The 16,322-nt window shown below is 37.2% G+C and overlaps 2 protein-coding genes and 1 long non-coding RNA gene across 3 annotated transcripts in view; all 3 read left to right on the top strand.

The window, feature by feature from the left end:
- Positions 1-16,322, top strand: part of gogo (thrombospondin-1 like protein golden goal) — a 533,136-nt gene that overhangs the window by 422,777 nt on the left and 94,037 nt on the right. The window lies entirely within an intron of this gene.
- Positions 2,659-4,104, top strand: LOC141436119 (uncharacterized). Its single transcript, XM_074098977.1, has 2 exons — positions 2,659-2,747; positions 3,142-4,104. Exon 2 carries the CDS (start codon positions 3,142-3,144, stop codon positions 3,550-3,552), a length of 411 nt encoding a protein of 136 aa, XP_073955078.1. The 5' UTR covers positions 2,659-2,747; the 3' UTR covers positions 3,553-4,104.
- On the top strand, positions 13,768-15,510 carry LOC141436200 (uncharacterized). The gene is made up of 2 exons (XR_012452270.1): positions 13,768-13,875; positions 15,150-15,510. It is a non-coding gene; the product is annotated as an uncharacterized lncRNA (long non-coding RNA).

Below are 16,322 nucleotides of genomic sequence, written 5' to 3'. Positions count from 1 at the left end.
GGAGAGGGTATCTGAAGCGCGTAATCTGGGAGTTTTGATGGAGGAGTCGCTCCGCTTTGAGGGTCACATAGCTGAAGTCGTTAAGACCTGTTTTTACAGGCTCAAAATATTATATCGTATTCGCGACTTTCTCAGCGTTGATTTGCGTATTCGGTTGTGCGATTCTCTGATACTCTCAAAATTGAGTTATGCAGATATAGTGTATGGTCCTCGGTTGCTCTCTCGCACAGATCGTGTGGTGCAGAGAGTACAAAATGCTTGTGCTCGCTTTTGTTTTAAGATTCCCTCGCGTGCGCACGTGACGCCATATTTAAACTCTGCAGGCATTCTGAAGATGGTCTATCGGAGAGAACTTCACTTGTCCTCATTACTTTTCGGTATTGTCAAAAGCGGAGTACCTGAATACCTGTTCCATAAGCTGAAATGGCGTAAAAGCAGATCCAGTACGCATGGACTCAGAGAGGTCAGCAATGAGCTAGCTGTTCCGTACCACCGAACTGCCGCATTTAAGGGTAGTTTTAAATACACTGCCACGAAGTGTTGGAATAACTTGATTCCGCCATTCAAAAAATTAGTCACTATTAGTAATTTTAAGTTTAAACTTAGTGCATATTTAATTAATTTGCAAAAAGCACTCCCCGCAGGTGGGAAGGCTACTTATTCATATCTCTAACACGAATACTTACCTTATTTTTGACTTTTAATCAGACTTGCGTTTGGTTTCTACATATTTAATCACAGATTATAAGCTATTGTTGTTCTTCGTAAATTTATAAATTTATTATTACCTATTTATTGTACACTTTTCCGACACACACTCATTTGTGCTGATTCCGGTCCAACACATTAGGTGCAAAGATATGAAGGTGTTGGCTGAAAATCAGCGCTGTAGTAGGCAGCATATACTTACTGCAGCATAATGCTGAGTCAATTCCTTTTCGACATCATCAAATGTTTTTATTTTCTGTAAATTATGTATTATTTTAAGTTCGATGTCGAAATAAAGTTATGTCTATGTCTATGTCTATGTCTAAATAGAGACACACGACACAGGCCAAACAAACGAATACGACACTCACAAAAATGTCATTGTATAAAAGACACATAAGGTATAAATTGTACAAAAGGCATAAATCGCTTGGAAAAATTTTACACCTCTAGCCTGTACCTACGATTGACATTCATATAAGAATTAAAAAGGGAAACGCAAGTTCGTTCACCACCCTGCAAATAATTATTGAGTTTGCTACATCCTTGAATGGAAGCATGGCATTATAGCATTGTAGTTATTATAAGCCACATGGGTCTACTGATTGTAGGTAAGTAACCTCTGCATCCCATGGACAATCACGATAACGTGGGAGTCACAGATCCGTTGCGTTCAAAAAAGGGATCTACTCCTTGTATCCAAATCAAATGCATGCATAAATAGTTATTTGTGTCACAAGGGAGCAAAATGGTGTATTTACGGCGAGGGCGCGTAAAGTAGAATCCTGAGCGTAATGTGGGATTCAATTGTTAACGCCCAAGATGAAAATAATTTTACTCCTGAGTCGCTCATACAACTTTTCACACCGAGCATTAAGAAACTTGAGAAAAATAAACTCTAAATATTATTATTAAAGAATAACCAGCATAGAAAATGACGTGGCTTTCCAATCATCAACTTTAAAAATGGTATTAACACTTAGAAAAGCCTTGAACAGAAAAGTTGCACTTTGCTTCCTCTCGTCAGGGTCTAATTAAAATAAAGGACGTGTTTACTTTTTTTAAAGTATTACATTATATTGTTGATGGCTAGTACCAACTTCATCATTAGCAGCCGGAAGACGTCCACCCGTCAAAAAAGGCAGCCTCTTTAGAACGCTACAATGAACGACTACTCGCCACTTGCATCCACCGGTTGTATCAACTTATATTCGGCCAAAAAAACCGGCCTAGTGCGAGTCGGACTCGCGTACTGAGGGTTCCGTAAACCTGTAGGTAGTAACTTTAAAATTAATAAAAATATTTTTATTTTATGATGTAACGAAAAACTTACGGTTTTCGCAATTTTACCTTTATCTGTGCTATAAGACGTTGCTTCGTACCAAATTTCAAGATTCTGAGTTCACGGGACGGGACGGGTAACCCCTGTAGATTTTGAGTCCCGCCATCTCCTCTTGGGTCTGCCTCTGCTCCTATGCCCATCCCTCCATCCATTATGGATGTGTTATAAAGTAATTATTATTCATTTGATTATATATTTTATTAGCCATGGTGGCCTTGTGGTTTGGCCTATAGCCTGTCAAACAGAGGATCGTGGGTTCAAACCCGGGCTCGCATCTCGGAGTTTACCAAATTCTTGTGCGAAATTACATTCTAAATTTACCACGAGCTTTACGGTAGAAAAAATCGTGAGGAACCCTGTAAAAACCTGCGAAGCAATTTAATGGTGTGTGTAAGTTCCCATGCGCACTGAGCCCGCGTGCGAACTACGGCCCAAGCCCTCTCATTCTGAGAGGAGGCCTGTGCCCAGCAGTGGGACGTATAAAGGATGGATTGATGATATTTGATTATATAATTCGTAGTTTGTCAACATCGTTATCAAAAACTATTATCAAAGCCAATAACGATAAATTGATTTGATAATTGATTAAATCTTCATCTTTGATAATAGATCTTTCTTTCCGAAAAAACATATAAAAAGCTACTTTTAAAAATCAAAATCATATTCTCTGAGAATAGCAAAAAGCAAAGACGCAAAGGTAAGCACTAAAATATTTTCTTATATTTTTTTTAAATATGAGCTAGGTCTTTGAATGAGTCAGACGGAAATATAGTTATACTTAATAAAAAAATACCTACTTCCACCAAAATAAACATAAGGATCTCTAATAAAATGTAAAAAAAATAACTTTATTACCCAGTCATTATGCCTCAGTCTTATAACTTATAAAGTCATGATTACTAGAAGAAAATTCACATTTGTTACAAAACAGTTGTATATAATTTTGCAAAGCTTATTTTATTAAAAAACCTTATCTCTGTATCTTATCCCTGCTCGGGGTATTTACTCTAAGCATTGCTGAGTAGATCATCATTTTTATTTTTGCGCTCCAGCCTTCTTTACCTAACGTTACCGAAATTACCAATTTTCAGATGAAATTCCTGGTTACATTCTTCATGGCTGTTGCCTGCGTTGTCGCTGAGCCTGGTCTCAGTGAATGGAATGCCGAATATGGCGCCTACCCCACCGGCCATGTCGTCAAGCTAAACTACGACGCCCCCATCGTAAAATACGACGCCCCCATCGTAAAGTACGATGCCCCCTTTGTAAAATATGACGGCCGCCTCCTAAAATATGACACCCCCATCCTGAACTATGATCCCTCCATCCTGAACTATGATCCCTCCATCCTGAACTATGATCCCTCCATCCTAAAGTATGATGCCCCCATGTACTACCGTTTGGCGTCGAAGGCCTACACCCTGCCAGCTGGCTACCGGCTGTCATACGACCCGGAGAACTTCAACGAGGCTTTCGGATTCTACCCTGACCACAAAAAGTAATTTTGAACAAACAAATGACAGCCACATCAATAATAATAATAAATTTGTTTATTTCAAGCAACTTGACCCATATAATAAATACCTTGCAGACTAACATACATATTTATAATTAAAAATATTTAAAACTAATTTGGTGACAAAACGGCGTGACCCCGTTGAGTCACCGTCCCCGACGTCGCATTCAACTGCGGCATGGTGCCCCGGAACCGCTGGAACACGACGTCTTTCGGCCAGAAGGCAGCACTCGCGATGGTCCCCATCAGCCAGCCGCGGCACGCGCACCAGAAACAAGCTGAAGTGAACGTAGTGACGCGACTGCAGCTGGAACACAGCGTGTATCCGCTCTTCCGACGGACGTATTCCACTATATCAGCGACTGCGACGGTGTGATGCAGACGCGACACATACAGTGCCGTATTCGGCGTGGCTGCCCTCAGCCCGGAGCCTGGATCCGGTTCTGCAGAGCCACACTGACTCTTGCAAGGTTTCTTGCGAGCCTTGCTTTTATTCTGCACCAAAACACGGATTTGAAATAAACAACTAGAGCTCAAACATTATTTTTATTATCCCTGAGAAATTCTCCCAGTTCAATAGTTACTAGCCTTTACCCGCAGCTTCGCTCGGAAAACCATTTTATTTTTATTTGGCAGTCGAATTGAAATTTTTTTTTATTCGACTGAATGACAAACGAGCAAGTGGGTCTCCTGGTGGCAAGAGATCACTAACGCCCATAAACATCCCGGATTATACTGAATTCCCATGGATATTTTCAAAAATTACACTAGTATTTATATAATTGTATTCATATTATGATACAAATACAATAAGTAAACACAAAAAGTAAAGTAACGCCCGATTCAATAAATTATTTCAAGACTTATGACTTCAAATCATAGTATACTTGCAATAATTTAGTCCTGATGATCTCAAAGAAATGACCCATAAAGGCGGCATTATACTGATTTGGGACTATTTTCGTGAGAAGTTTGGCTACTGTGGAGGACAGTTCGCTTCTTCGTGGTGTATTGGGTGATAGACCTCCGTAGTAAAGTTACGCCCGTTTCGGTAATATTATATCAGAGTCAAAGTCGAAATATCTTTATTTAATGAAGGCTATAACAAGCACTTATGAATGTCAAAAAAATCTGCCATCGATTCGGAAAACCAATATATTATAAAAAAAATATTAATTTTACGGGTATCCCGTGAAAACCATAAAAATAGGCGAATTTAAGACATTACAATAAAAGGCATATTAGGTACAGTAAAATTAAATAAGCTAAAGCTATAATAAATCTAAAAATGGACCCTGCGGCATGGTACCAAACATGCTGGCAGCATTTCCCCGCTGGATCGCAAGACTAATGCGTTGAGCGAGGAAGCTGCCAGCTATTTGATCTCCTGTGGTATCTCTGAGTCTCTTTGATAGATCTTTGAAGAGACTCAGAGCTCCAGGGCCCCACGGACCAAGGGTCTCGACGGCGAAAGGTACAAAATCATATTCGGCACTGAGACCACTGTATTTTCCTGCTTTGGCAGTTTCTGCCATTTCTGCTGCTGCTGCCCTTATTGATGTTCGGTGGAGATGTGACAGGGCCAGTGTGTCAACACAAGTTGCATCCTACACTAGCACACGTCCCATACTCCACGGAATCAGAGAAATCCCGCCCGGTCTCTTGCCGTCATTTCTAGATATGTCTGTCGGCTCTAAAATAGCAAGAGGCTTACGTTTGGCCACAATCTCGCTTGATGGAAGGCGAAAGATGAGGCCTAAGACGGTACACGTTTGCCTAGAAGGCAAATGATACCAAATGCCTCTTCATGTTGACTTTGGCCCCATAAATGCCTTTCAAATGACCAGCGCCTATTGCCTAAAGCCCGCGTGCTCGCAATCGCATTCGCCATTTCTTTCTATCATCGTCCTACACCGTGTGACAGAAAGAAAGCGGTGAAAACAATTGTGATTCCAAATGACCCCGTGATCGGAAATCAAATTCAATATTTCTGTATTCAAAATGCCAAATGCCAACGTTGCCATACAAACAGTTCCTGTATCTATTTATAACAGCCGTGTTCACCTAGCACAGGGATGGAGAAACTGAGGTCCGCGGGCCATCTCCGGGCCGCGAAGGCTTGAACTCCGGCTCGCGACCATCAAACAAAAATCAAGAGAAGATTTCGTATAGAAATTTCATTCTAATGGCAATGGCCAGCTTGCATACAACAATCACGCATTGTTTCGCGACCGTGGGCGGGATGAGCGAAAATAGAAAATATTGCACAATAAATTAGTGTTTTAGAAAATACATATCAATATTTTTATTTCAGTAAATAACAGCCAAAAATGCAATAACGCCTCAAGGTCACAAAATATAGCTGTCTCGGCGCCCAATATCGTTTCTTTGCTTCCGGCGTCGAGACTAGGTCCTTGAGGCAAGGGTGCGCTGGAGCTACACAGGGAGCTCAGCAATACGTTAAGGGAGGCAACAGGCAACCCTCGCGCCGGCAGTTTTCTCGTGCAAAGGATCTCAATCGCAGTTCAACGCGGGAATGCTGCCTGCGTGATGGGCACCATGCCAAGAGGCCCACCTCTCTTTTTTTAATTAAAGTTTTAGTTTTAGTTATTTTAATTTAATAGTAGTTTTAGTCCTATGGATATTTTGTATTTTACTAGTATGTAATTAAACTCCCGGAGTAACATATTTTTGAGTAATTTGAATAGATGCATATTTTAACAACTTGGCCCGCCATATTTTATTTGGCAAATGGGTTTCCTGATGGTAAGAGATCACCACCGTATTTCGTTATATTGGCACGCGAAGTAAAAAGTTTCCCCATCCCTGACCTAGCACATGAACAATTGGCAAAACAAAGAATAATTACACTGTTCACTGGGCATGCTCAGTGGATACTTTCGGTTCGAATCAAATGTAGGTACAAAAGGAAATAAAGGCTCTCGATAGCAGTCTCCCGGAAAGTAAAGAGTTGTAATGCCTGGGGGGCTACTACGAAACACGAAAATCGAAGTTCGTATCGTATCGTCCCTTTTACTCGCGTACTAAATTATATTAGCGTCAGCGGGACTTCATAGTATAGGGCCTGATAAAAGACGGGATCGTAGTAGCTTGTGGAAGTTTCTGCCGTTTTGAAGGGTTCTCTGATTCAAAAGAAAAATAAACTCCTTCACGATTGGCTTTCCGTTCGAGCTTAGTCTAGGTTTTGGCAATATAGTAGATTGTACAACAAGAGCATAAAACGAGCCATTTTACCCGAGGCGTTCATATAGCCACACGAGCCGGTACGGCGAGGGTGGATAGACACGTCGAGGGGAAAATGGGTTTAATGCTCGAGCTTTACACTCTGCTTTTCACTTCGATGGCGAGGAAATGAAATAGCAACAGTGGAAACAATAATTCACTTTCTATGTACCTTTTATTTTTTATGCATTATTATGATAATTCCATTATTTTAATTTTACTGATTTATTATGATTGAATAAAAAAATAAAATATAGAAACTTTTTTGTTTGTGGCTGTTGACACCTGATGACCTTGGTCTTGAGTTGGTATTAGACGAAGATTTTATTTTATGCACTAGAGCATAAAAAGTCATTTTATGTCGCCTAGATACATCATAAACATGAACTTTACGAGCATGAGAAGTGAAAAAGGTTTTTTAATTTAATTTCATTTAATGGGATTGAAATGAAAATATTAAACGGATTCGCCTCTACTTTAAAAAAAAAACTTAATTTCAAAACCAGTGAGCCTTAAATAAGCTAGACTTGTTATACTTCAAGATTATTTAGTGTTTACACACTGATTTACATACGAGGTTTTTGAATTTGTGTCATTCTCAAAAGCTTATCTCATGTTTATTTACATTATTTTTAAATTCGTCACCGCTTCTAATAAAGACACACTAAACGCGCAAATAAAATACACATGTGCGTAAGATCTCAAATTGTAAAAGTGCCGAAGTAAATCCAAAGCTTTCTTTAAATAAGAGAGTGTAAGAGAGGAAAGATTAGTTCAACCTAAGGCTAAAAATTACTATGGTAAAAGAATGTCAAAATTTGTAGTGCCAATAGTTTTTAATAAAATTAGTTTACTAAGAAAGACCCCTAAACTATGTAAAACAGGTTTAAAAACTAAATTGAGGGATTCTCTTCTCGATAACCTTGTCCTCGGGGATCCAAAATAATTATATGTACCTATTAGTATGTGTGTAAAGTTTTTTTTATATGCATATACATTTTTTTTTCTTTTGTTACTTCTGTTTGCAAGTTTGTACAATGTAGAATGAGGTGGTATGTACTTAAGTTAAAATAAATTGAGCGCTTCTCGCCAATAAACGTTACAGTTTGGCGAGTAACACTAAATGTAATAATTAATTGTTTTTAAGTTAAATAAATTAAAAAAAAAAATTACTCCACGTTAGTTTTAAAATGGATATCCTAAAAATAGATGTTTGATTATTTGACAGCTCATCAGCTCACCACAACGACTATTGGTTAAATGATTGCTTTGGTCAGTTTATGATATAAATGGGCAATATCTGACATGGAATGTATATCGTTTCTAGATTTACGAGAATCAACTTGTAAAGGTAAGAATAAAAACCGGCCAAGAGCGTGTCGGACACGCCTAAAATAGGGTTCCGTAGCCATTACGAAAAAAATAAGTAATATTTTTCTAAGGATTTCGTATTTTGTACGGAATATTCCAAGTTTAGGTATATTTTATACATTAGGCTGCTATTTACTCTTAAACTACTAATAAATAATTCTCAAGAAAACTTAACCGTTATAGTCGCTCGATTTTAATGAAAATTAGCACTTTAAAGTTGAACATTTTGCAAACACATCACTGAATCGAAAAATCGTTTAAAAAACCCCTTAATGGTTTTAAAAGACTTATCCAATGATACCCCACACTACAAGGTTGGATGAGAAAAAAAAACACCCCCACTTTACATTTATGGGAGGTACTCTAAAAAAATTTATTAAAATATTCGTGCAAAATTGCAGCTTTCTAGCATTGATAGTCCCTGAGCAAAGACAGACATGGCGAAACTATAAGGGTTCCGTTGTTGCCATTTTGGCTACGGAACCTTAAAAAAACTTTTTTTTCGAATATCATGGACTAATTTATTTACTGTCCGAAATAACCCACCTTCACCTCGTCCGTTTTTACCCCGACTGTGACGATACTCTAAAGACATAGACCATGTTGGCGAATAAGGACGATTTTTGGTTTTGAGTGCATAATGTTCGTTTGTTTTTTAAAGAACAAGTGGGCTATTTCGCCGTCGGGTTTTCATTAATATTTTGTGTAACTAACTAACATATGAATTACAGATGAAACTCCTCATTGTTTTTGCTTTGGCTTTGGCCTGCGTCTTCGCTGGACCTTTAGAGGATGAATGGAGGGCTCAATATGGCTCGTACCCTGTTAATATTGGGACCCCCGACTTCTACAACGGCGCTAAGGGCTACTACCTCCCTGTACCACTATCCTACCGTGTCTACCAACCGGAGAAGTTCTACGAAGACAAGGGCTTCTACCCCGAATCTAAGTGAAAATGTCAAAATAATATCACTTTGTTTCTTTTAATATATTATTTATTTTATTTTATTATTTCTATTTTTGTTTAATTTGGTAGATAGATATATAAGACTGTTTTTTTCCCTGGTTGATAACGTCACTTTTTTAATTTGTTTATTCTCTAGCACCTAACAGTTACCTGGCAAACTATCTATTGGCTTTGTGCACGACATCAGCGCCATCTAGCGTCCGCAACTTTTTTGGCTCTGATGCTCTGACGTTTTGAAATTTCATCGCGACATTGTGACAAAAAACAAACGTATAACGTATTAATTTATAGTACAAAATTACTGTGATACCGTGATTTAATGATATGATACGACGTGATAAGTAACTTTCTGTAATAAATGTGTAACCAATCTGTATCCAAACTGTAACGCACTTGTACTGCCACTTTATCAAATAAACAATTTTGAATTTTGAAATTTTGAATTTTGAATATATGAGTCGTTTTTATACCTATTTCACCAATTTCAAAACAGGATTCTATACCACCCAACTAATATGCAGATTTCGAAAACTGGTAGTTTTGGAAACTTGGAGGAAGATAAGTTATCTTAAATCTTATTTTTAACCGACTTCATTAGTTTAATTTTGCATTTTATAGAGAGCATGTAATAGTTTCATTAAATATATATATTTTATTCGACTGGATGGCAAACGAGCAAGTGGGTCTCCTGATGGTAAGAGAGCACCACCGCCCATAAACATCTGCAACACCAGGGGTATTGCAATTGCAGGGGTATTCAAGGTGTTTAGCTGAGCGTTGATGTGACAGTCAATTAGTTATGACTTTTTTTTTCTATGTAAACAGATCAGATTCTAAATTTGAAATTTATCAAAACCTTGTTTTAATAGTTCAGGTCCATTAGTAAAATAAGGTAAGAGAGAAAGAAGACATTTATTACCATTCAAAAAGACACAAAATTACAACAATAAACAACACGCACAAATAAAACAAAAAAAATACTTACAATATGATTTTGTGTGTCCCAGCAAAAGTGAAATGGCCGCTGACTCAGCATAAATCCAGCATCACTTAAGCTCTGAAAGTAGGTTGCATTTAACTTGAAATTCATGTTGTAAATTCGATTTACATCTTTAAGGATGTCAGTAAATTTAAAAATCGAATGGTGCTCCATTGTATTCACGAACTGGTAAACAAGGAGATTGTATTGCGTAATACTTAGCTCCAAACTTCCATGTTGGCACGATGCTGCTGGCCAGTGCTGGCTGAATGTGTCAAAGCCAAAGAGCGCGAGGACATGAAAAAAAAAACAAAAGACGGTTCGGCGCGATAATTTTTCTTCCGCTCTGTTACAAATTGCGTATACATTTATAACGGTTTTTCTTGTGTAAATGATAAATTAAAACCCTTGTTTATCAATCTACTGTTATTTATTTATTGCCTTGGACCTGCATATATCCCACTGCAGTGTACAGATTGAGTTATTTTCTTTCACCATAAAGCTCTTAGTTCATGGCGTGGGTTCACCGTGGATGCCGGCCGCTCCCAATTAAAGCAACTGAAGGTCTATGAGGGAGTCTATGTCCTGCAGTGTAAGTCCTACGGTCGATATGATGATGATGATAAAAAAGTCATAGTACATTTTTGAAAAACACAAAGCTTGCTAGCCCAGGCTTGAACCCACGGTCCTCTGCTTGAGAAACCACAGGTCAAACCACTTGGCTACCACCAGTTTATGAAATCAACTTCTAGGTTCAAATGTTTTTTATGCCTATTTATGCTTTGAACTAGTATCCCACCACGGCTTCGAACGGGTTCAACTTAGAAGAATGAGACGAAATAATAAAGAATGTTTACAATCCAAGACGGTTATTTAAAAATTTTACCTCCCTTTCCCCGAAATCAACATCTGCGCCGATCTTTGCCGTAGAACTAAAGTTATCATCATAGCTCGAAGTATAAACATGTTGAAGTGGCAATGGGCGGGTCACATCGCTCGAAGAACTGATAACCGTTGGAGGAGAAAGATCTTTGAGTACCTATAGTCCATTCAAGATAAGATTGGACTCTAGAAGGTCACAGAAGAAGGGGTTCTAAACATTTTTTGTGAAGTCGTAATAATAATGATGATGATGATGAATAAAAGAAGTAATAAGATGAAGTCATAATTTTGTTTATTTTGTAAATAGATAAATACGTAATTTACTTACAAAATAACGCAATATTAATACTTACCTGCTACATTTATACATTTAATAACTGTGTTTCGGGGAGTCATCCACTCCACTCTCATTCCCTGTTTAAAAATATTCTACTCATAGTTCCTGCTATGAAGTTCAAGCTTTTTCCATTCCAAATTTCATCAAATTTGATGCAGTGCTTTATTTGTAAAAAGTTAACTATTTGTTTATGATTAAAGGTCACATTTAGATTCAAACTGGCGGTTAAAAACTATAAATAATGTAGAGAATATTTCTTGAGTTAATAATATTATAAACGTTTCGTTTCTTACAGAATGTTGTTTACCTTTGCCTCTTTAGGTATTTTATAGGAAGACATTTAACAAAATAGAATAAGTTTTTTTATTGTTTTTAAATTATGATATTAAAAATTGAAAAGTTAATCTCACTAATATAATATGTATTTATTATAAATGCAAAAGGTTGTAAGTCTGTTAGTTTGTTTGCTACCTACCTCTACCTCTTAACGTGTTAACTGCTGAACCGATTTAGATAAAATTCGGTATAAGATAGATAGTACAAGTCCAAGTAAATTGCATAGTTCCCACGGGATAGCAATAAACGAATTCTACGTGAACGGAGTCGCGAGCAACAGCTCGTTTATGAATAAATGAAAGTAAAATTGATGTATTCGATATTTTAATTAGATTTAAGTTTGGACAGTACACTAAAAAAATAAGTTTATTAAATGACTTACTTATTAAAGCGTGCATTATAAAGAGCCTATTTTCCTTCTGTCCCTTCCTATCCTGAACAGACTGTAGTGACCACAAAAAGGGAGTTGAAGCTTTGACAGGCCTTCCACTAGGTGGACTGATGAGATTGCGAGAGTCATGGGCAACATGTGGTTGCAAGAAGCGAGTTGTCGTCAATTATGGTGTTCTAAGGTAGAGGCCTTATTTACTTTCACCTGTCCCGTTGTCTGTCTGTCTGTCTGTATCGGAAATACAAACTGAGACATGGATGCACAGAAAAACCAGAAAAAGAGACCAGCGCTGCCTGTCTGTAATCAAATCTTGCAAGTTAAACTTGACCAACTTCCAGTAGTCAGATTGACTTGAAATTTGGAATACTTATGTAAATCGCGTGAAAGTACAATCAATCTTCGGAACGGGACTCTTCAACGGTTTATATCATCGACTTGAAATTTGGGATGGTAATGTAGTTTGGGTGATAATGCAAGTACCTATAGCCAACAAAAAATACAGTCAGCAAGAAAGCTTGTATTAAAAACCGGCCAAGAGCGTGTTGGACACGCCTGAAATAGGGTTCCGTAGCTATTACGACAAAAATAAGTGATATTTCTCTAAGGATTTCGTATTTTATACGGAATCTTCCAAGTTTAGGTATATTTTATACCTTAGGCTGTTGTTTACTCTTAAACTACTAATAATTCTTAAGCAAACTTAGCCGTTATAGTTTTCCTTGAAAGTTTGATATACTTACTACCATCCTGAATTTTGTAAAAAAATTCCACTCACCAGTTTAGATTTTAGAGGGGGGGCGCTGGATTTTAATGAAAATTTGCACTTTAAAGTTGAATATTTCGCAAAAAAATCATTGAATCGAAAAATCGTCTTAGCAAACCCCTAATGGTTTTAAAAGACCTATCTAACGATACCCCACATTATAGGGAACATCTTTACGTCTATGGGAAGTAACTTAAATTTTTTTTATTTTTTTATTGTACCATTTTGTTGGCATAGTTTACATATATCTCCGTGCAAAATTACAGCTTTCTAGCATTGATAGTCCCTGAGCAAAGCCGCGGACGAACGGACAGACAGACAGACATGGCGAAACTATAAGGGTTCCGTTTTTGCCATTTTGGCTCTAGAACCCTAAAAATGATTTTTTTATGGTTAGGTTTTTCAACAGTAGATGTCGCGGCTGATGATGATGATGGCACCCGTGCGGAGCCCGGGCGCATCGTTAGTTATGATTATAAATATTATGATATAGAAGGTGTTCCAAATTCAGCAGGTGTTTGGATGGTTTTGACTGTTTTTTTTTTCAGTTTTTATATAAATTTCTGATTCGAAATTTACCCCCGGCTTTGGCGCGGTTCGCTTTGAACGTCGATCAACGCATAAAAACATTTGTCAACTACGACTGATAAAGTCCTATGGTTATGGCTATACTGACAGGAAATTTAGTTTGGATGACAATGCAAGTGCAGTCAACAAAAAGTACAGTCAGCAAAAAAGCTTGCATTAAAAATGATAACATAAATAAGCATTTCTATTATTATTACATTTAGGCAGTAGCACTTTAGGTGTGGCACAAAAGACCGGTTATCTAGTATCAGATTATGTTTGATCGTTACCATCTTCCGCCTCAGTACCAGTTGCATTATATTATCATTATTATACTCATTATTCTGTTCATCAAATATCAATTAATCACTTAATTATTTGGTAGCTTCTTCGGACGCGCAAAAGTATATAAACCTTTCGATTGCTGGAGAAGATATCATTCAGGTGATAGCTTCATTTGAACAAACAACAAGGTAAGTTGACTACTGTATTATAACAAAGTCACCACAAAAGCAGTCTAATATAAAAATAGATAGATATTTAGATAAAACGTTTGTTTGTTACTGCAAACAGTCCTAAATTAAAAGTAAACATTTCATATTTATATTGTTTATGTGTGGTTTGGGGTTTTGGCAAAAAATTGATCGTTTCCGGGTAGTGTTCTGGAAATCGAAAAGCTTTTTATTTTCATTTAAATAAACACCATGGGCAATTTACGGCAATTGACCTAGTCTCAAACTAAGCAAAGTTCGTTTTATGGGTACCAGGCAAACATAGGTACTTATGTAGCAACATGCATCGGGCTACGTTTCTCAACTCGGACGCATAAATACAAACGTACGCCGCTCTTCCTTCGGACTTCGTCCCCATAAAATTTGCCTGGAGATCTCTCTATTATTATAATAATATAGTCTCTCCCTTTACTAATGTAGATAAATACCATACTTAAAGACATATAATGTCTCTGACTTTGGTATAGTTTGTATACATCAAACGAGCGCCTAGCTCTACCGGGATGCTCAATTGAGACCTGGCCTTATATAGTAATGGTTTATGAACTATTAGGCTATCCAACCGTGACTCTACATGACATTGAAACAAACAAACAAACTGACACTTTCGGTAAATAATAATAATAATTTATTTATTTATTCAGACAACAAAGATCCATACATTATTAGTAATTTGCTTATAACATGTTAGTATACACATTGGACAAGTGATAATGTGGTATTGATTAAATTTTGCATTGTAGAAAATTATTGTTGGAAAATATCGAATATTTTGATCATATTCGAAAGCTCTCAAATAAGTGCCCTTCCAATATTGATTAAAAAAATAATTGGGCCGAAACTCTTGAGGCGTCTTAAATCCGATGAGTCAACTTAATGAGCAACCTTATTATCCTGCTGATTAAGATATCGATAATTAAAGAGATTTGCTAACAAAAGAGAACCTACCAATTTCAGTTAACACGCCATTCCTCCAAAAATAAAATATTAGACATCTCTTATCCAGACCAGAGAGTTTAATAATTAAATTATTTTCTATTTAGATACAACTATCATAAACTTATAGTACTTAGGTAGTATGTTTATCCGTTACGTAGTATCCAGAATAAAAGTTTTGCTTACATTTGAACTAGATCCTTTGGTGTCAAGTTTCCCGTGATATTTATTATTGAGGCAGGGTCATCGAATACTTAATACTTATTTATTTATCTTTTAACCCTCAAATTCTTTTGCAGATGAACAAATTCTTTGTACTCGCTCTCTTCGCCCTAGTGGCAGCCTGCTCAGCAGCCCCAACGGAAACACCAGCATATCTTGAGCCAGAAGCAGCAGCAGAAGGAGTAGAGGCCAGCGAGCATGACAAGAGGGCGATCCTCTTCGACACTTCCGCCGGATATCGCTATCTCCCCGAATACGAGTACAAATACAGACACGGATACCCTTCCTTCTACAGATATGAGTACCCCTCAGTCCCGGCTCAGGCCTACCCCTACTCAAGCTACCCCTACTCTACCTACCCTTACAGGTACCTCCTTTAAATGATCCTGCTAGCCCACGCTCACAACTATGACAACAATAAATTTTATTAATTGAAAATCACTTTGTTTTTATCATCGAGGAAATACCTTATTTATTCATAACTTTGTTACTCCATCACGTTCAATGACCACCACGTATGCGAGTAACGATCACAGGCCTCTTCATAAAATAAGAGGGCTACGTTTGTAGAGCTAAAACTACGCAGCTACTAATATTTAATTTTAACAAACCACGTTTGTAAATCGACTGCCCGAAGCATTTTTGGAGCGTTTGTACCTACCCACGAGTAAGCTTTTAAATTTATTAAAAGTTCTGTATAGTTATTAACCGACTTCAAAAAAAGGAGGTTATCAATTTGGTTGTATTTTTTTTATGAATGAGTATCAGTTTCTCTATATTTTCTATTTTCATTGCATTTCTTCTCTCGTTTAATATCGAGAAAGATTATGGAACAACTACCATTAAATGACAGGGTATGTCCATGTTATGCAAACTCTCAAAACAGCTTACCCTTTATAGTAGTAAAAAATGGTAATAATAGCATGGAATAGAAATAGTTATCGTTTCTATTTCCTTCTTCTTTTTTATCTTAAATCAGCTGTTGCAGCTTGCAAAGATTTTGTCTCTTGCTATCCTGTAGGAATACCGTCCGTAAAACCATCCTATTTCCTTCTCTGGAACTTAAAATATCTCCATACCAAATTTTATTTAAATCAACTCGATTGCTACTGCATGATTGAGTAATAAACATCTTCACAAACTTTCTTGTTTAATACGATTATATCCTACCACAATTTCGCGAACCATAGACCAAAATGACATCGAACGGAGCCAATCCTCTAATCAAATATTAAGTTTATAGGTCACCA

The sequence above is a fragment of the Choristoneura fumiferana genome, chromosome 16 (assembly GCF_025370935.1).
Source record: "Choristoneura fumiferana chromosome 16, NRCan_CFum_1, whole genome shotgun sequence".
Classification (NCBI taxonomy): domain Eukaryota; kingdom Metazoa; phylum Arthropoda; class Insecta; order Lepidoptera; family Tortricidae; genus Choristoneura; species Choristoneura fumiferana.
Note: the sequence above shows the minus strand (reverse complement) of the source record. Positions and strands in the feature narration are given on the sequence as shown.

What these genes read in the sequence shown, in the direction of transcription:
- LOC141436119 (XM_074098977.1), top strand. Translation starts at nt 3,142, where the DNA reads ATGAAATTCCTGGTTACATTCTTCATGGCTGTTGCCTGCGTTGTCGCT.